The sequence below is a fragment of the Equus caballus genome, chromosome 13 (assembly GCF_041296265.1).
Source record: "Equus caballus isolate H_3958 breed thoroughbred chromosome 13, TB-T2T, whole genome shotgun sequence".
NCBI lineage: Eukaryota > Metazoa > Chordata > Mammalia > Perissodactyla > Equidae > Equus > Equus caballus.
Window position 1 is genome coordinate 43,549,833 of NC_091696.1, and position 21,066 is coordinate 43,570,898.

Below are 21,066 nucleotides of genomic sequence, written 5' to 3' on the forward strand. Positions count from 1 at the left end.
ATCTGTAAAACAGGATTGTTGTGCCCACCTCAGCTATTTGTTGGCAGATTGTATGAAATAATCCATACACGATGCCAAGAACGGTGTCTGGCACATAGTTAGCACCCAAATCTATTACAATTATTGGAGCGAGCTAGATGAATGCCAAGGTCTTTTGACGCCTTGAAGACAGTAAAGCTGGGAGGAAAGAGAGTGTTCGTTTCAAATCTGCAGGCAGACTCGGTTCTTGCTGAATTTTTTCCTACCTCAGATCATGTGCACATGCTGTTCCCTCTTCCTGAAGGCTGTTCCCTTCATTTTTACTAGATCAACTCCTGCTTCCCCTTTGGGTATCAGCTTAAATATTGCCACCTCAGAGAGCTGTTCTCTGTCCTGCTGGCAAAAATCCTCTCTGTGCCGCATCAGGTTAAAGCAAGCACACACTTATGGAGAAGCGTGCCTGGCTCAGGTCTCAGCTGTGTACTAATCCTGCCTCGAACTACAGTTGTCCTGTCCCGGGTCCTGGGGGGCCTCCCACCCAAGGAGCACAGCCTATGGGCATCAAGGCAGCACCTGGCTTTGGGGTGCTGTTCTCCGCCAGGGCACAGCCCTCTGATAAATGGGGCTGCAAGGGGGAGCTCAGGCTCAAGGCCAAATAGGGTCTCCCCACGTCCCCCTGCAAGGCCCCAAGCATCTTACAACCTGGCCCCTGAGCCTGAAGAAGGAATGGAAACACACAGGAACCTTTCCGAGGGCCCCGCTCTGGGAATTGGGGCGCGATGTCTGGGCACATCTGCCCTGTGAGAGGAGGAGGGGAGCGGTGCGCTCCTCCACCCAGTGGCTCCTCTCTGCTGGGCTGGGGAGTCTGAAGTCCCCGATGCAAACATTCTTAGACCCGGCAGCAATGCCACTTACTGCTGTGTAGTTAATTCCCCCCCCCCCCCCCCCCGCCTTGGTTTGCTGCTCCATGTGATGATAGCGATCCGCCAGCCTGATAGGGTGTGGTGAGGACAGAATGAGTCATTTCTGCAAAGGACCCGAATCCTGCAGACATTTCAGTGGATGTTAGCCCCTAACACTTCACTTCCGTCAGCACTGCTGTTACCTCTACTGCGCACGTTCTCCAGGGGGGTCCCCAGGTCGGGAGCAGAGGCTGCCCCGGGAGCTTGCTAGAAATGCACATTCTCAGGCTCCATCCAGCCCTCCAGGAGCAGAAGCTGTGGGGGCGGGCCCAGCGGTCTGGGGTGTAACAAGCCCCCGAGGGATGGTATTGGATGCTAAAGTGGGAGGCTCACCCAGGACCCAGACGGAGGGTGGTGAGGTTTTGAGCATCGCTCACGGGAGCCGAGGGCTGACGCCAGCAGGACTGAAGGTGTGAGACCCTATGAAGCCGCTGCACGGAAACATCCCTCCCAGGGGCCAGGAGCAGGGCCCAGGGCTGCCAGGCCTTTGGGGGTCCTGTTCTCACCACCTTTGGTGCCTCTGTCCCCCACAGTAACAGGGAGGACGTGGACGTTCCTGAGGCAGACAGTGGCCTCCCTGGACCACAGGCCCAGCTAGTGTCCTGGGTGACAGCTTGTCAGGCAACTCCGGGGGATTACAAATTCAAAAACCTGTGCAAATAGGACTTCCACTGGATTCATCGCTTTGTTCTCTCCCAGAACTCTGATTACATAAAGACAAGGAACACGGAGTGATGGATATCGTGCTTAGGAAGGAGCGAGAGAAAGGAAACAGAACAGGCAGACACGGCGGGCAGATGGATAATGTAGAAGTGAGGACGTTCGCAGAATAACAACGTGGAATGAAGTAAATTCTTCCTCTTTTTTTTTCTCGAAAGGGCACATCTCCGCTGAGCTGTTCATTTCCACATCTCCACAATACCTCGGGCAGAGAGTTGGGAGCAAAGGTGAGGCCCGGACACAGCAGCCCCCCTCCCCCACCTCCAGCATGCTGTGCTCCCATTTATGTCTGCCTTGCAGTGCTGTGTGGCCTTGGGCACATTCCAACACCTCTCTGGGCCTCAGTTTCCTCCTAGAGTTGCTGTGAGGCTCCCAGGAGAGGAAGCATGTGCAGGGGCTTAGCCCAGTGCCTGGCATACAGCAGGTGCTCAATAAATGAGTATAATCGTTGTCATTAGCACCACTGGGAGTCCCGAAACAACAGTCCGTGGGCCCCTGCCTGCCTCAGTCCAGGCCCCAGGCTGGCGCATCATTCATCAAGGCGCACAGAGGCCCAGAAGAACGCACGGCAATGCCTCAATTAAATGAACACACATTTGAAAGAATCCTCAGATCCCAGCTTCTCAAGTGAGGACATGAGGCCCCTTCCTGCCCAGCACTTTCATCATCAAGGACAAGCGTCCATGACAACCCACCTACCCTGCCCCTTCATAGCGGCTTAAGAAGTCCCGTGGAGGAAGGAGTGGGGTGGGAACTGCCACGCTCTGAAGACCTACGACGGACATTACTGCCCATTGTTCCTCCAGAGCGCTGGGCACGGAAGAGGGAATTATGTTCCGCTAGGAAACTCAGGCTCCGGGATGCTCTGAGCTCGTCCACATTCCCCCAGCTGGTGAAAGACAGGAGGAGTCAAACTGGGTCCTTCCCTGGATCCTACCTCCAAACCATGAAAGGACAAGCCTAGCCCGATGGGTCTTTGCAGCCTGAACTCGTCCGTGATGTGTGTCTGCTGAAGAGATGAGAGGCTCAGAGAAGGATGGCAGTGATGCGACCTTTGCATAGTCCGCAGAGGGCCTGGCGCCTCGCTTGTCTGTCACAGCCGCCAGCAGATCAGGGTCCAGGTGTCCCTTCAATGAGTGAGAGGAGAGAGGCTTTGGGGCAGCCAAAGCGTAAGGCCCTACAGCTAGTGAGTGGCAGAGACGAGATGTGAACTCAAGTCCTTGTGGTTCTGAAGCCCTTGCTTTTTTATTTTCAATTTTTTTTTTTTACTGTGATAAAGTCCACATAACAAAACTTACCATCTTAAGCGTTTTTTTTGAGGAAGATTAGCCCTGAGCTAACTGCTGCCAATCCTCCTCTTTTTGCTGAGGAAGACAGGCCCTGAGCTAACATCCGTGCCCATCTTCCTCTACTTTATATGTGGGATGCCTGCCACAGCATGGTGTGCCAAGCAGTGCCATGTCCACACCCGGGATCCGAACCGGCGAACCCCAGGCCGCTGAAGCTGAACGAGCGAGCTTAACCGCTGCACCACCAGGCCGGCCCCACCATCTTAACCATTTTTGAGTGTATGGTTCAGTGGTATTGAATACATTCACGTTGTTGTGCAACCATCACCTCCATCCATCTCCATTAACTCTTTCATCTTGCGATTAAACCATAACTCCTCGTTCCCCCTCCCCCAGCCCTTGGAAACCACCATTCCACTTTCTGTCTCTACGAATTTGACTACTCTAAGTACCTCAAAAGTGGACTCGTCCAGTCTTTGTCTTTCTGTATTTGGCTTATTTCACTTCGCATAATGTCCTCAAGGTTCGTCCACACTGTAACATATGTCAGAATTTCCTTCCTCTTTAAAGCTGAGTGACATCCACTGTGCGCATATACCACATTGGGCTTATCCCTTCATCTGTCAGTGGGTGCTGGGGTTGCCTCCACATTTTAGTTATCGCGAATAATGCTGCTTTGAACTTGGGTGTACTTATACCTCTTCAAGACCCTGCCATCAGTTCTGTTGGGTATATTCCCAGAAGTGGAATTGCTGGGTCCTATGGTAATTCTTTGTTTCATTTTCTGAGGAACCACCATAGTGGCGGCACCAATTTATAGTCCCAACAAGAGTGCACAAAGGTTCCAATTTCTCCACATCCTCATCAATACTTTGTTCTTTTTGATAGTAGCTACCCTAATGGGTATGAGGTGGTATCTCATTGTAGCTTTGATTTGCTTCTCCCTAGAAGTGATGGTGAGCATCTTTTCATGTCCTTATTGGCCACGTGTATATTTTCATGGGAGAAAAGTCTATTCAAGTCCTTTGCCCATGGTCAAAGAGAGATGATGGGTTTGTTGTTGAGTTTTAGGTGTTCTCTATATTTTCTGAATTTTACCCTCATCAGATATATGATCTGCAAATATTTTCACCCATTCTGTGGGTTACTTTTTTGCTCTGTTGATACTGTCTTGATGTATAGAATTTTTTACTTAAGTCCAATTTGTCTGTTTTTGCTTTTGTTGCCTGTGCCTTTGGTGTTATCTCCAAGAAATCACTGCCAAATTCAATGTCACGAAGGTTTTGCCCTGTTTTCTTCGAAGAGTTTTATAGTTTTAGGTCTTACATTTAGGTCTTTGATTTTTGTAGATGGTGTAAGGTAAGGGTCCAACTCACTCTCGCATATTTAGTTTTCCCACACCATTTGTTGAAAACACATCATATCCCCACTGAATAGTCTTGGAACCCTTGTCAAAAATCATTTGACCATAACTGTGAGGGTTTATTTCCAGGTCCTCCATTCTGTTCCGTTTGTATGTCTGTCTTTATGCCAGTACCACACTGCTGTGAGGACTGTAGCTTTATAGTAAGTTTTGAAACCAGGAAGGGTGAGTCCTCCAGCTTTGTTCTTATTTTCAAGATTATTTTAGCTATTCAGGTTCCCTTGAGATTCCATATGAATTTCAGGATGGCTTTTTCTAATCCTACAAAAAAAGTCATTGGGATTTTGATAAGGATTGCATTGAATTGGTACGTTGCTTCAGGTAGTATTGACATCTTAACGATATTAAGCCTTCCAATCCATGAACATGGTATGTGTTCCCATTTATTTGTCGTCTTTAATTACTCTCAACAATGTTTTGTAGGTTTCATTGTAAAAGTCTTTCACCTCTTTGGTGAAGTTAATTCCTAAGCATTTTACTCTTTTTGATGCTTTTGTAAGTGGAATTGATTTCATAATTTCCCTTTCAGATTGTTCATTGTTAGTGTATAGAAATGCAACTGACTTTTGTGTGTGGAGTTGGTATCCTGCTACTTATCTGAAATCCTTATATTATCTCTAACAGGTTTCTTGTGGAATCTTTAGGGTTTTCCATATGTAAGTTCCTATCATGTGAACAGAGATAATTTGACTTCTTCCTTTACAATTGGATGCCTTTTCTTTCTTTTTCTTGCCTTAATTGCTCTAGCTAGGACTTCCAGTCCTATGTTGAATAGAAGTGGCAGAAGTGTGGGCATCCTTGTCTTGTTCCTGATCGTAGAGGAAAAACTTTCAGTCTTTCACCATTGAGTATATATGATGTTTGCTGTGGATGTTTCATATATGGCTTTTATTATAGGGAGGTTGTTTCCTTTTTTCCTAGTTTGTTGAGTGTTTTTTTATCATGAAAGGATATTAAATTTTGTCAAATGGTTTTTCTGCATCTTCTAAGGTGTTCAAATTTTTTTTTCCCCTTCATTCTGTTGATGTGGTATATTACATTGCTCAATTTTCATATGTTGAACCATCCTTACGTTTCAGGAATAAATCCCACTTGGTCATGGTATATAAGCCTTTTAATATGCTGCTGAATTGTCTGCTAGTAATTTGTTGAGGAAATGTACATCAATGTTCATAAGAGATATTGGTCTGTAGATTTCTTTTCTTGCAGTGTCTTTGTCTGGCTTTGTATTAGGGCAATGCTGGCCTCATAGAATGAATTAGGAAGTGTTCCCTTCTCTTCAATTTTCTGGAAAAGTTTGAGAATTGGTATTAGTTCTTTTTTTTTTTTTAAGATTGACCCTGAGCTAACATCTGTTGCCAATCTTCCATTTTTCTTCTTCTCCCCAAAGCCCTCAGCACATAGTTGTATATTCTAGTTGTAGGTCCTTCTGGTTGTGCTGTGTGGAACGCCGCCTCAGCATGGCTTGATGAGCAGTGCTAGGTGCATGCCCAGGATCTGAACTGGCGAAACCCAGGGCCACCGAAGTGGAGCATGCAAACTTAACGGGGTTAAGTTTAACTTAACTTAACTGGCGGGCCCCAGTATTTGTTCTTTAAATGTTCAACAGAATTCACCAGTGAAGCCATCAGGTCCAGGTCTTTCCTTTGCTGGGAGATTTTTGAGTACTGATTCATTCCCCTTACTAGGTCTAGGTCTGTTCGGATTTTCTATTTCTTTGATTCATTCAGTTTGTAGGCTTTGTGTTTCTAGGAATTTGTCCATTTCATGTAGGTTATCCAATTTGTTGGCATACAATTGTTCACAGCACTCTCCTAATCCTTTTTATTTCTGTAGAATCAGTAACATCCCCATTTTCATTTCTGATTTTAGTAATTTGAGTCTTTTCTCTTAGTCTGTCTCACTAAAGGTTTGTTAAATTTTGTTAATCTTTTAAAAGAACCAACTTTGGCGTCCTTAATTTTTTCTATCATTTTTCTATTCTCTATTTTGTTTCTCTCTGCTTTAACTTTTATTATTTTTACCTTCTGCTAACTTAGGGTTTAGTTTCTTCTTCTTTTTCTAGTTCCTTAAGGTATAAATCTAGGTTGTTGATTTTAGATCTTTGAGTTTTTTAACATAAGCATCTATAGCTATAAATTTCCCCCTTAGCCCTGCTTTTGCTCATCCTATTAAGTATTGGTATGCTGTGTTTCCATTTTCATTTGTCTTAAAGTATGTTCTAATTTCCCTTGTGATTTCTTCTTTCATCCATTGGTTGGTTGAGTGTGTTGTTTAATTTCCATAACAGTTTGTGAATTTTCCAGTTTTCCTTCTGTTATTGATTTCTAACTTCATCCTATTGTGGTTGGAGAAGACACTTTGTATGACATCTCTTTTAAAACCTGTTGAGACTTAACTTGTGGCCCAACAAATGATCTATGCTGGGGAATGTCCCAGTTCCCTCAAGAAGCGTGTTTATGCCACTGTGGGGTGGGGTGTTCTGTGTGTGTCTGTTAAATCTAGTGGGTTTACTGTGTCGTTCGAGTCCTCTGTTCCCTTACTTTTCTCCGTCTGGTGGCTCCATCAATTACTGACGGTGGGGTATTGAAGTCATCAGATAATGCAGAATTGTCTCTTCCTCCTTTCAATTTGGTCAGTTTTTGCTTCCTATGTTTTGATGGTCTAGTGTTAGGTGCGTAAATATTTATAATTGCTATGTCTTCTTGTTGTATTGAATCTTTTATTAACATATAATGTCTATGTCTCTTGTAACCTTTTTAGATCTAAAGTCGAACCTGTCTGATATTGGTATAGCCACTCCTGCTCTCTCTAGGTTACTGTTGGCCTGGAATGTCTTTTTCCGTGCTTTCACCTTCAATCTGTGTCTTTGGACCTAAAGTGAGTCTCCTGTGGAGAGAATATATTTGGGTCATGTGTTTTTTATCCATTCTATCAATCTCTGTCTTGACTGGAGAGTTTAATCCATTTACATTTAAAGTAATTACTGATAAGGAGGGACTTTTGTCATTTGCTCTTTGTTTTCTATATGCCTTAGAGCTCTTCTGCTTAACCTCATTTCCTGCATTCCTGTCGTCTTTTGTGTTTAGCTGATTTTTTTTTCATAGTGAAATGTTTACATTCCTTTCTCATTTCCTTTTGTGTATATTCTATACCTATTTTTTTTTGTGGTTACCGTGGGGGTTACATTTAGCACCCAAAGTTATATAACACTCTGATTTGACTTTACAGCAGCTTAACTTCAGTAACATCCCCAAACCCTGCCCCTTCACAGCTATGACCCCACTCCTCTCAGCTGTTGATGTTACAAAATTATATCTTTATACATTGTGTGCCCCCAAACAAAAACTAATAATTCTTTTCAATGCATTAGTCTTTTCAATTATGTAGAAAACAAAATGTGGAGTTACAAACCAAAGTTACAATAATACTAGCTTTTACAGTAGTTTCTTAGTTGGGCTTGACTAGGCCTGGGTTTTTGCCAAGCAAGTAAGAAAGAGGAGCGAGAGGGTCAAGGACGTCTGGAAGGGAGCGGTGGTCGCCGTGGCTCATGGAACCAATGCTGGGAAAGGGGGGGCTTGGCAAGAATATGTGAGGAGGACAGGGTCTTTACAGATGGCAGCTTGCAAGTCTTGAAGAATTTGAAGAGTTGTTGCAGTGGGGACACTAGAACAATGGGCTGCGAGGACAGCGTGATCAGAGCGGGAAATCTGCAGTCAGGATCCCACAGGTGGCATGCCTGCTGCTGCTTCTGCACTAGCCTAGAAGGGGCACGAGAGGCACAGAGGAAAAGCCTCTGAGGAGGGAGAAGCGAGACATGGGGAGTCAGCCCGAGTGGGGTGGGAGGAGGCTGGGAGCGGGGTGCTGATCACCACGAGTGAGGAGAGGCAGCTCAGAGGTCAGTGGATGGGGCCAAGCCTAGGAAGGTTGTTCGAGGTAGATGGCATGAGCTTCAAAGGAATTGATGTTTTTAAGGAGGCAAAGTGGTTTGAAATAGGGAAATGGAGAATTAGGAGGAATATTGGATTGAAGGAGTAGGCAGAGGAAAGACAGCGTCTACTTGGAGGAGCTCAAGGGAACACAGTCCTTGGGAGATAGCCGTGCGATGGCCGGGAAGCTGAGAGACCTCGCCGAGAAGAGGTTGAGGATATCGGGGAGTTTGTTCAATACATATTAGAGGTGAGGAGGGGAGACTGGGACAGACCAGAGTGTGTGGCCAAGACAGTCCGGGCTGTGCGCACCATGGAAACCATCCCCAGCCTCTCCTCTACCTGGGAGCAGGGGGCGCTCAGGCCAGCACCCCAGCTGCTTCGTTTTTTCCTCTGCTTCAGCCGGCAGGGCCTCCCACAGCACTGGGCTCGGGGTCTGCGGTGCACCCTCCGTGGGCCCGGGTCGGAATCTACTGGGAATCTGACGGTAGGAGTGGACCTCAGCCTGGGCTCTCTGCCATGCTGAGACCTTCCCTCCTCCTCAGTCATCATCCTTAGGTCAAAAGGTAAAGTACTTTGCTATACGGTATGGATTTTTAAACCAATGTAATTTTGGGGGGGTGGGGGGAGATGACAGTGTAGCATTTCTTTCTCCTTCAGGTCACAGCTTAAGCGTCACTTCTGCCAAGAGGACCCCTTGGCCTAGCCTGATTCTCAACGGAGACCACCCCTCACTTGGGGACATGTGGCCCTGTCTGGAGTCATTTCTGGTTGTCCCACTGAAAGGGTTCTCCTGGCCCCTAGTGGGCAGAGCCTCCCACAGGAGCAGCATGACCCAGCCCCGGGGTCAGCAGTGGCGAGGGCCAGGCCCCCCTGCCTACACTGCTTACAGTGGATCCCAGCCCATTACTCTCTCTCTGGGCCCTGCTTACTCCTTTGGGGCACTTACATGCAGATACTCTAAGTATCTGGATGGCTGACTTAAAAAAAAAAAAACCTTTTTATTGTCCATCTGCCTCACCTGGAACGTGAGTCAAAGATGGCAGGGGTTTTTTCTGTCTTGTTCACTCCCACATGCCCAGCTCCTGGCATGAGGCCTGGTATACAGTAGGTGCTCAATAGCTATCTGTTTGAGTGAATGAATAGGAGCCTGTCATGAGGGGTTTTTTTCTGTATGGATTTTTGATTCTGCATCTCCAAATTATACAGATCTGCCTAACAACTCAAAATGGGATTTTGTTCCACTTCAATTCAAATAAAATCGATGTCGGCCCAATCAAATTCTCTTGTCCAGGATATAAGGGGAAATGGCGAAAGACCTTTCCGGAAGCTTTTATAACGTGAGCATTGAAAGTTCACCCCATCCCCAGCTGTGGCTGAAGAACTGAGACAAAGAGAAACCATGACCTGAGGATCTACTTTATAAAATGTCACCATTTTTATTTTGTCATTGTAAAGAGGTGTATCGCAACCAGAGTGTAACAAAATTACCACAGCTTATTCCAAAAGAAAAGTTTAATACAAGAGATTTTAGAAAATTAAACACATTTGTTTAAAAATCCTATCATGTAAACCTTAACGTAAGAGGGTAGTTAGGATAATACTACTCGTTTCAGAGCGACCCTGCAGACTCTAGGCCTCGTCATATAAGATAGTAGACTCTCGTCGCCTTGTCACCCCTGCTAGACGGCTCCTTGGGACCTAATCGCGGTGACCGGCAGGCCGACGGCCTCTGCGCTGGGATCAGCTCGGCTCCTGTTCAAGACCCCCTCCTCCAGAAGTCACTATCTGATGGGTTAAGCAAAGTGTTCTACCACGTGGCTACGCCAGGGCTGTGAGGCTAAGGCTACAGAGGTAAAGACATTCCTTCCAGGATAAATCCTAGATGATAATAAATCCTAATCAGCTCTCCCAGCCCCTTCCCTCCTGGAAATGCATGATCTCTGTTCTCCAGGCCATTCTGGAGCGGAGGGCAGCTCTGGCTGCAAATGTGCAGCCCGCCATTTTGTACCCTTCCGCGGCCTCAATCCCGATTTTTGCAAGGGCGTCCCCTGTACCGTCTACACCGATGGTGAAAGGAACCGTCAAAGGTGCGTGGCCTCTCCCCTCGCAGTTCATGGAGGCAGGAAGGAGCCCTGATCGGATTCGAGGGGGAGGGGAGATGGTGGTCTGGGCAGGCCGGCTAGTGGGTTTCCATTTGTGATGGGGAAACGTTCATGGGCCATTAGCTGAACCCCTGGACCTCAAAACACTAATGAATCCAGCATGTCCTGCTAGTGGGATGCTCATCCATGCTACAGGCTCAACGATCTTCTTGAAAAATCAGATTATTTTTTTACTTCTCTAAAGAAACTGATTGGGTAGGTAAGGAAGCCCACTCAACGTGGTGGTTAGGATTTAAAGCCAAAAGTAAGGGCTCCTTGACAGAATTTAGAGCTGCCAAGGTCAGGCCCATCTCTGGCGATGCTCGTGGCTGACGGGCAGGTGAGAAAGCCCCGTGATGAAGAGATGAGGTGCATGTCGGTACCTGCGGCATGAGCAGGCAGCTGCTTTGCTCTGAGCACTGAGATCGTCAGTGCTCCACCCTCATTCCTATTGATCCAGGAGCTGAAGATTTATTTTAGAAACATAATCAAGACCACATGTTACGGAAACATGAAAATGAACTTTTTGGCATGGAAATGTTAGATAAAATATACAGCGCTACAATTGTGCGAAATTAGCACAGAAGCCAATCTGAACAGCAAATATTTAATGTTAGCTTTAATGAAACAATGCACAATATTTTGAAAAATGATGTTTGCAAAAGACCTTGCTCAGAAGCAGATGCCTGCCTGCTGGAAGCGCCCTCTGCCTACCAAGTCCCGGCCTGCAGGCTGGGGAGGACGTCCAGCGTGGGCACTGTCCGGAGGGAAAGACCCAGGAAAGGCAAGACCATTGCTGCCTCGGGGTTGAAGCTCAAGCACGAGGTGCGCCCCTCGGCCTGATGCTCCCAGGCAGGGGCAGGTGGGGCCCTCGGCAGGGTCGTCCTCAGGCAGGTCCTGGGGGATACCCTCCCCAGCTCCAGGCTGAAAAGCCAGCCTGTTCTTCTCCAAGAGTTACACACTGAGGCAAGAAGACGCTTCTGGAATGGAGTGCCTCACTGTGCATGACAAAGGCCAGGCAGAGGGATGAAGGGTGGATTCTGGAGCTGCCTGGGAAGGAGGGTGCCTGCTGGGACCCCAGAGCACAGGGCCTGGTCTCCACGTGAGGGGGCCGGCTGACATCTCTGGGCTGTACCCCCATGTGAAGGTGAGCAGGTGGGGTGGGGGCTGAGGCCTGGAACCCTGTGACCTGCTTCTCAGGTGGGCAAATTGTACCGTGCAGAACCAAGACAAAAAAGGAGGCCACTGGCTTGCCCTGCCACAGAGCCCAGCTTCAGGGTGTTAGGAAATAAGTGGTGTGGCTTTTGATCAACTGGGTTGGGGGGTCTTCATTCCTCTTTCCTGACAATGGGCCGGAAACCTGGGGATTAATGATGGGGCCTGCAGGGCCTGTCGCCTCTGGTGTTAGCTATAGCTGTTATCAATCCTATGGCTGTAAACAGCTTTGATTGCCTCTCTTTTTTAAAGGGACAACACACAACCTGTCACCATGGGAGAATTTCAGCGGTTATCAAAGAACTCATCTTAATAAGCTCTGCACACGGAGCAGAGCCAAGCGCCGTCATCAGACCTGTCCACAAACCCTAGCCCAGCTCCCTCTCCTCTGTTCCTGCCTCTAGCGAGGTCTCACAAGATGGCGTGTGCCTTTATGACTCAATCAGGTGCTCCCTTTGTAAGCAGGAAGCCCCTGCACGTGCCTGGTTACTGGGTGTTAAAGGCTGTCTTCACTGCAGCCCCGCTCTCCACTCTCCGTGATTGCTCACGGTAGCACGCGCGGCGTGTGCCCAGGAATGGGATTTTCAGGAGCTGGAGCCAGAACTCCGGGCTGACTGCAGGAGCGGCTGGGAGGGCCCACTTCCAGGTGAGGCGTACACCAGCCTTGGACCGCCCTTCCTGGGAGCTCTCCTTTTTCCCTTTAAAGGAAAAGCATCTCTACCCAGCCCTCGTTTTCCTGGGTTTGGTTTCATCTGGGGGAAAAGAAGGAAGAAAGAAATGAGATGATGGCAGAGTGGGACCCTGCTGATGCTCTGTCCTGTTCTTGCTCCGGCAGGCCGTGAGCGGACAGCCTGCCTCTGTTGAGTGGCCTGAGATGGCCTCTTCCAGTACGGGTGTGGTCGTGGAGGCGCAAGGCCCTCGAGAGAGCCAGCCCCTTGGTTTCTCTCTGAAGGTGGAGTGCTTCCGTTCCCAGGTGCCAGCTTCGGAGGCAACAAAGAAGTGACTCTAAGGGTCTCTCCGCAGGGTTCTTTGCCTCTGGGGGCCTGAGTGGGGACTCTGGAGGGAGGAGGACTGCCAGCCCTCTGAATTAGATCCGAGTGGAAAGGCAGATGATGACACGTCCTCAGGGGGTGACGTTTTGTGCACCAAATCTCAGCCTGGACCTCCCTGGGCCTGGGCGCTTTGTTCTCTTTTTCCAGGAAGTCTGCCCCAGCTACCAGAGAGCAGGGCAGGAGTATTTTAAGCAGCTGGATGGACTCCATCATTATAGAACATTCTACGTGATTCCAAAGTTAAGGCTTTGAGGAGTTGCCGTAATGTGCATGTCACGAGCGTATCTAACATCAGGGGGGGTCGTCTCTTCATTCTGAAGATGATTCCAGGGTTTCTGCATGATCACAAAAAAAGGGAGTGCAAACAGCAACAGTCCTGATGGCTCCCATGTAGCACCCAGGAACGTGCCTTTCCAATCCACATTTGGGGAGAGCAGGACAAGTTTTCCATGAATAATTGGGCAGAGTTTCGCCTTTTTAAACAGGCTGAGTGCGTCCCTGGTTTTCTGAGCATCAGGCTGCTGTAGCTCTGGGTGCCATTTTCTTTGCTCTGTTTTTTTAACTCCGCGTGCAGAATGTCAAGGAAGCTTCCTGGTGGGGTGGTTGGAGAAGGCCAGGCCAGATTCACCCTCAGATGTGGTCAGGGGCCAGAAAAGCCTGGCTCATTGGACCCCTTGCCCCCCACCCCGGGGGCACATGGGAGGTGGGTGGTCCCATCCTGCATCTGATATAAACAAAGAGGAGACATCTCGGGTGCAGCTGCTGCTCTGGGGACGGACGGTGCTGGGCAGTCTGTCGGCTGCATCCCAGACCTCCTTCGAAATGACTGATGTGGAGTAAACCAAACCGGGGAGGCGGGACCCAGGCAGCTGGAGCTTTCAGGCGGTCCCTGATGATGGAGTCGAGGAGGACTGTGTGTCAAAAGCCGCCAGCCACGGTGGCCCAGTTGGCACTGTGGGACTTGGAATTCAGACAGAGCGGACATGTGGCCCTGCTGCCCTTCTGCGACACAGTGTCTCTCAGGTCCTCTAAAGCCCCCTAGCTGCCAGCAGAGCCCCCGGCCACACACAGCCCTGCTTCCATCTGCGGAGGACAGCTGGCTGGCTCTGCTCACCTGGCCGAATGTTCTCTCAGCAGCTCTGCAGGCCGCCTCTGTGTCTGTGCAGAGCTGTGCGTAAATTAAGTTTTTTTCTGGCCAATAGGGGAACACACAGCAGACACGTTCCAGGTGGTTCTTTCCAGAGTTTTCCTCTACATAGGGAGTGCTCACCAAGTTTTAGGCTGAGTTGAAACCGTTCCAGGAAGAGACACGGGTAGACTTCCACTGCCCATCTTCCACGCACACTTAGAGCATCAAACTCCCCGACATCTCTGTCTTCCTCAGCTCAGACTTATTCTTGCATAGGCTATTTCACAACCTCCTGTCTAGTTTCTTAATGATTCCCCCAGAAAATGCGAACTCTCCCTAACTATACTCAGCAGCTAAGGATGGCTCTGCCGGGGGGTGGGGGGTGGGAGACAATTTCATGATTCTGGATGTTAAAACTGGCTGAACGGCTCTGGTCCCACGAGGCGGTCTGACGTGAGAGCACTGGGGCAGGATCCCAGGGTGGCTATCTTCATCCTGCTTCTGCCTTCCCCGGGGCCTGCTCGGAGATGAGGAACGGAGGCGTCAATCTTGGGGGGCACAGGGTCCTGCTCCCAATGAAAGCATGTCGGCGGGCAGAGGGTGTACTGCAAACCTGGGCCTTTCGGGGACGATCATGATCTGTTCAGAGTGGACGCTGTCCGAGTTTACAGAGAGCCACGCTGGGCTCCATGAGGCCTGGAGCCAGGATGAAAGCCTGACCGCCTGCAGAGCCTCTGCGGTGGCTCCAGAGCCGGGTCCTCCTCTCAACGGTGAGGCTCTTGGCTCGTGAGGCCAAGGCCACCACTTCCTGGACAGCCCAGGGCTCTCCAACATGGGTTACCAGGTTGGCCCGGATGGCTGAGGTCCCACCAAGCCTGACAAGCTGCATTTGGGCCTGGGTGACCTCAGGTTTCCTGCATGGACTGGTCCTTCTAGAAGCCAACCATGGGGAGGTAGGGGAGGGTCTCCCAGAACCACAGTTCAGCATTACGCATGGCTCCTTCACGTGAAGGCCACTGGACTGCCTCCCTGGGGGAGTGATGCCACAGAGCTCCTGCTGGCCACGGTGGTGATGAGCAGGATGTCTAATGACCACTGGTGGAGAATGAAATGGAAAAGAATGAGCGCCCCACCCCCACCCACATGTCTGTAGGTTGTAGCAGGCAATTACATTAAAAAGAAAAAAGAGGGTAACAGTCATTCTAATTCCCATGTGGGAAAGAGTCAAGAGGTGGTTTCTGAGGGAACCTTCTGACCAAATGGAGCATCGAAGCTGTGCATCTCACCCGGGGCTCTGAGCCTGACCCGCACCCACCCCTGGCTGCCGAAGGCAGACCCTGGGAGAGCAGTGCCTGAGTCTGTCCGGTGTGGAGCCACCTTGCTCTCTCAGACCGATAGTTTAATGAGGGTGTCATGTGACCGGCAGGGAAGGTGTGCTCTCCGGGGTTCACCAAGTGGATGTGGTTGTCACTCCAAGGTGTAAGTGGCCAGCTGCCATGGCCAGGTCCGACGCAGAGGGGCCAGGGTGGAGGCAGCTGGCACGGCACATAGGTCTGAGTCTGGGATTCTGTCGAGGTCAGAGGTCACCGCTCTGGGGCTCCACGTTGCGCGTCTCCCTGGGGTGACTGCGGGACAGCTTGGGGAAGCGGGAAGCCACTTTGGGCCGGCTGTTCTTGTTCAGTGGCTCTCCAGGAGGGGTAATGTCACTGCAAGACAGAGCAGGGGAGAATCTGATTAAGTCAGGGGGTCCAGATGGAAAGGGCTACAGGCAGGGAGGTGAGCCGGCTGGGAGAACGCCAGGAGGGGGCTCAGAGGGGACAGCTACTGCCCAGCTTTGACGGGTGAGTGCAGCACGGAGAAATGGGACATCCACCATCTTTCAAAAGCACCCGAGCATAGCCGTAGGCCCAAGCTAGCTTGTGGGGCCACGAGTGCTGGACCCAACTATAAGGCTATGAAACCAGTCGTGGTTTTCTTCCCCCCATTTTCATTGATCTCCCAGCAAGGGCGCATTTTAAAGTCAAAGAAAAGTACTTTGGAGAACATTGCATTTAAGGTCATAAGAGCTGTGTAGCACAAATGCAAGATAGGGGTTTCCTGTGGAAGTCATCCCAAGAGAACCATCAAGATGTATGCCAACATCTCATCATAAGAATGTTCATCACAGTGCTGTACGAAAGAGCCACAGAAAGGAAACAACTTGCGAGTCTAACTGGGGGGGATTCCTCACAGTGGTTATAGAACATCCACATGACAGGAGCCGTGAAAGCCAGCGACGCGGGTGAGCATTACTGCCTGGTGAAGACACAGCAGAGAGGGTAGGACTCCCCCCCCCCCCCCCCCCCATTTATCGAAACCTAGAAGGGTATGTTCACTCGTATGCACCCACGTGTTCCAGGCACTAGGGACAAAACAGCAAAACAAACTCTCCCGGGGCCCATGGAGAGTCATAGTGCACAGAGAGTTCAGGAATGGGACATTCTCAAGATTCAGGGTGCAAAGGCTGCCAGAGCCTCACTGGGCATCAAGCCTGAGGCTGTGGCTAGAAGAGTGGAGGAAGCGCGCGAGGGGCTTTGGGGCCACGGGGCAGCCTGGGAGAAGGGCGCTCGCTGGAGGGCTCTCAGCCGGGGAGACCACGGTCTGGCCGCATTTTGTGAGCCCTGCCTGCCGTACGGAGAGTGGACTGGAGGGGCCAGTGCTCTGGGCCCAGGGAGCATGCACAGATGCCTGGACCGTGGTTGTGACTGCAGAGGCAGTGACCTTCGTCTTATGGCTGCTGGAACAAATCACCATGCCCTTAGTGGCTTAGTACAACAGAAGTAGACTGCCTTGAAGTTCTGGGGGTCAAAATGCGTCCACTGGGGCTCAAGTCAAGGTGTTGGCAGGGCCGGCTGCTCTGGAAGGCTCTTCCCCAGCTTCGAGAGGCTGTCTCCATTCCTTGGCTTGCAGCCCCTTCCTCCATCTTCAAAGCCAGCAATGTAGCATCTTCAAATCTCTCTCTCTTACAAGGACCCTTGTGACCACACTGGGCCCACTGGGATAATCTCCCTTTTTCGAGATCCTTAACTTCCTCACACCTGCAGACTCCCCTTTGCCATGGAAGGGGACACCTTCAAAGGTTCCAGGGTTTAGGCCGTGGACATTTTGGGGGGGTCCTTACTCTGTCTACCACAGACTGAGACTTGAATAGGAAGTAGAACCAACAAGACTTGGTAACTGAACGATAATTATCTCTAAATGGTGAGACTACAGCTGGCAGAAAATATAAAGGGGAAATAAGAAAAAATTTCTACCGTAAATATCTCCCTGGTTGAAAATGCTTTTAAAAATCAAACCTGACAAAGATTAAAGCTAGTTCTCGTGTTCTGAATGTCACTGTGGCATCAGGCTCAGTGCCAGGGCCCTTCCGGACTCTGACAGCACCCGTCTACAGCTGGGCGTGTAGGCTGGGGCCACCACGGCCACCCAGCGCGTGAGTGGCAGACCCAGGCTTGTCCACAGCCGGCTGTCCCGAGCCCGGTCTGGATGAGTTAGGGAATGAGCCAAGTTCAAAGAGAAATGCTCCCCTCCGAGGGGTCCCTGGATAGCCCCCTTCCTCCCCTCATCTCAGGAGTGGCTCCACTTACCGTGATCGATCATCATGCCTTTGCAGGGACGCGGCCACTGGGCTGCGCAGGGAGAGGTCCCTTGTTTCGAGTTCAGGGCGACATCTCAATAAGATAATAAAATGAAAAATTCCTTTACTTATTGCCTTCTCCCTTGGGAGTGAGGGTGCACTCTGCCGTGTGCACGGAGGGAAAGGGAACCCGGGACCCTGAACAGAGCCGGGGCTGCTCCTAGTCGTTTCTGGGCCGCTCTGCCTGCTTCACTGCGAGGCCCTCCTTCAGAACGGCGTTGGGCCGTGGGCCTGAAGCAGACACGTCCCTCTCTTCTGTCGAAACGCCAGCAGTGCCAACAGCCTTTGTCACTGACTCCCCCTTAGAGGATGGGTAGGAGATGCTGGAAAGAATCTTTGCTCTCACGGTGCAGGCGGACTTGGAGGTAAATGTCATTTTAAAGCAACGCCCTCACCGACTGCCTCCCCTCACCCTGGTCAGGATGCAGGGTCCCACTGGCCGCCCCTAAGCCTATGGCTGCTGCCATCACTGCGTATGACATTCGAGGCCAGGATGACCAGAGGCTGTTGGGCCCGGGAGGTTAGTGGCTCTTAGAGGGCGAGCTCAAGTCAGCAGGGCCAGGATGCGCCTCCTTCGTTTTGCTCATCAAACAGCACCTACCAGGTGGAGAGGCAGCGAGCTTGGGGTTTAGGACTGGGGCTCCAAGCCAGGATGCCCCGTTCAGTCCTGGTCCTGCCACCGTGCTGTGCCCCTTGCTGTCTCTGAGCCTCATTTCCTCATCTGCATGGGCGGACAATGCTCAAATGCCCTCACAGTGCTGTGCTCAGGACTCAGGAGCCAACCCCATGGAGAGCCACTAACCAGCTGCATTTCTTTAGGCGAGCCCTCTGTGACCCTTGGCTTCCAGGATAGAATAAAGGCAGGGTTGTTTTGAGCGTTATGTGGATAAAGTGCCTAGAACAACGGCTGGCTAGAATAACCACTCAAAAAAAATGTGAGCTATGTTGCCTGACATCATGCTAGGTATTGAGGGGTACAGGGGTTAATATGAGTTTGAGGATCCCACAGGGCAGATGATTACAGTGAAGTATGGGGGGTGCCCTGATGGGGTAAACACCAGGTGTTCTGAGCAGGGAGCCAGATTTGGTCATCAGGGTGGTCAGGGAGGGCTTCCTGCAGGAGGAGGAGACATGAAGGCTGAGCAGGAGTAAGTTGGATAGTTGGCTGTGAAAAGGGCCACATAGATTTGAAGACCAGCAAGTGTGAAGGCAGAGGGCCCTGTGGTGGAACTGGTGGCCTTGGAGCCTAGCAGACATGACCCAGCTATGTCACCTTCCTAGTAGGCAGCATTTACCTTGGGGGTGTAGTGAGAAGTCAGTGAGATGATGTCTGTCAAATGCCCCTGCCTGGCACCTGGGGACTCTGTGAGAGGCGCTGCTGTGGCTGAGGTGAGTGCAGGTGGAACACCAGGGGCTTGGTGACAGTCCCTCAGAGCTGGAGCCGGCTTGGGTGTGCCAGGGTCAGGGACAGCTTCATCCTAAAGGCCACGGTGAGCTGTGGCAGTGAGCTGAGCCGTACTGGTGGTTGGGAGGACGTGCTGGGTGGGACTGGGGCCAAGGCTGCGGCAGTAATCCCTGTAAACCCAGGAGGGCGGCAGGTGGAGGCCACTGGGGATGAGGTTAGCTGGGGACAAGCCGAGCGGACGATGTCTGTAGCAGATCCAGCTGGAGCAGGAGGCTCCAGTCATTTGCATGGGGGAACGGATGCAAAGGCAGCCGGGTCAGCAGGTCTGGGTGCGCTGAAGAGCTCAGCTGGGAGTGACTGGCTTCTCTGTATGGCTGAACCACACAAAACTGTTATTTTTGCAGGTCAGAAACCATCTCGTTTCAGAGGCCTGCTGGCCATTTGCATGTCGTCTTTGGAGAGTGTCTATTCAAGACCTCAGTCCATTTTTTAATAGGAGAAATGCAAATCAAAACCATGATGAGACAGCACCTCCCACCTGTCAGGATGGCTGTTATCAAAAAACCCAGACACCCAGTGCTGGCGAGGAAGGGAAGAGCTTGGAGGCCTTGCACGCTGTTGGTGGGAATGTAAAATGCCACAGCCGTTACGGAAAATAGTATGAAGGTTCCTCAAAAATGGAACTACCTGAAGATCTAGCCATCCCACTTCTGGCTACTTGTCCAAAAGAACTGAAATCAGGATCTGGAAGGGCGATCAGCAGCACTATTTCCAACAGACAAGTTGTGGAAATAACCTAAATCTTCAGGGATGGGTAAAGAAATATGGTATATACATACAGTGGAATACTGTTCAGCCTTAAAAAAGAAGGAAATTCTGACACAAGTGACAACATGGATGAACGGTGAGGACATTATGCTAAGTGAATTAAACCAGTAATGGAAGGGCAAATATTGGATGATTCCACTTATGTGAGGTATCTAAAATAGTCACACGCGTAGGATCAAAGACTGGAATGAAGATGGTTAGAGGCTGAGGGGAGGTGGGGTGGGGAGTTAGCAATCACCAGATAGAATGTTTCAGGTGAATAAGTCCTGCAGATCTGCACAACATTGTTCCCACGGTCAACGACACGGTAGGATGCACTTAACATGTGTTCAGAGGACAGAGGTAGGTTAAACAAATTAAGGAGTATAATATTGGCAATTTTGTACAGCTTAATAGTGGAATCTGAAGGCACGCCATTGAGGGTATGCGTCAACTGGGAGGAGAAGGGGCTGCGGTGGATGGAGAGAGGCGTGGGGCCTGCTCTGATAGGGAGCAGACCTGGGATGTTCCCTGGGCCTTCCTGCTAGGAGGGAGTGGGGCCCAGGCCATGTATGCCCCAGGGCTGTGCACGGCAGTGTCCAGGGAAGCGGGAAGGCCTCCCATTGACGAGGACAGGCTTAAATAAGGGCCACTGACTTTTCCGTGAGCCAAGGCTCACTCGAGCCCCTGCTGCAGCCGCAGCCTCCTGTTCCCTCCCACATCTGTGTCCTCAGGATGGAGCGCTCACCTCTCTCAGCCCTCGTTAGCTGCCCACTCCCTGCCTAGAGCGCCAGAGCGACCTAAGGAGGGACAGTGCCGTTTCTCACCCGGCCCCGTTGAGAGAAACCAGGCCATTGAGAAACAAGTTCAGTCTCTTTTCCAGCATGTCTGTGTTTTTATGATAAAGTGGGCTTGGGGCTCTGGGCTGGGCACAAGCAAGGTACAACTACATTCCTGATCCTCCTGACTCTGTTGCAATGTGGGGGCTGTGTCCATCCCAGTTTTGCAGACAAGGAAATGGGAGTCTAGGTGGCAGGAAGAGGCCCATCTCCACCTTAAGAATGGACTTCCAAAGGCTGGGGGTGGTAATGGGCTCAACTCCACATTCAGAGTCAGAAAACGTGGGTTCCTTCATGACCTTGGAAGAAGATCCATAACTTCCCCAAGACTCAGTATTGCGATCTGTGAAATGGGGATGATACTGGCTCATACATCATTCAACACACATCTACTGAGTCTGCTACAGTTAGGAATAGATGGGGCTCTTTCAAGGCCCTGAGACAGCTCGAGGAAGAAGGTAAGTGGCAGAAAGTCTGGCACGCTAAATCTTAGGAAC

At 50.4% G+C, this 21,066-nt stretch overlaps 1 protein-coding gene across 8 annotated transcripts in view; it reads right to left on the minus strand.

Annotated features, from left to right (window-relative positions):
• Positions 1-21,066, minus strand: part of SNX29 (sorting nexin 29) — a 589,016-nt gene that overhangs the window by 75,522 nt on the left and 492,428 nt on the right. For 6 of the 8 annotated variants that reach the window (XM_070231001.1, XM_070230993.1, XM_070231000.1 and 3 more), the window contains one exon: positions 9,719-15,548. The exons of the other annotated variants lie outside the window; for them this stretch is intronic. In XM_070231001.1, the coding sequence (XP_070087102.1) occupies positions 15,419-15,548 (130 nt within the window). In that variant the 3' untranslated portion in view covers positions 9,719-15,418. Of the gene's footprint in view, positions 1-9,718; positions 15,549-21,066 lie in introns of those variants that run through there. 8 annotated transcript variants of the gene reach the window in all.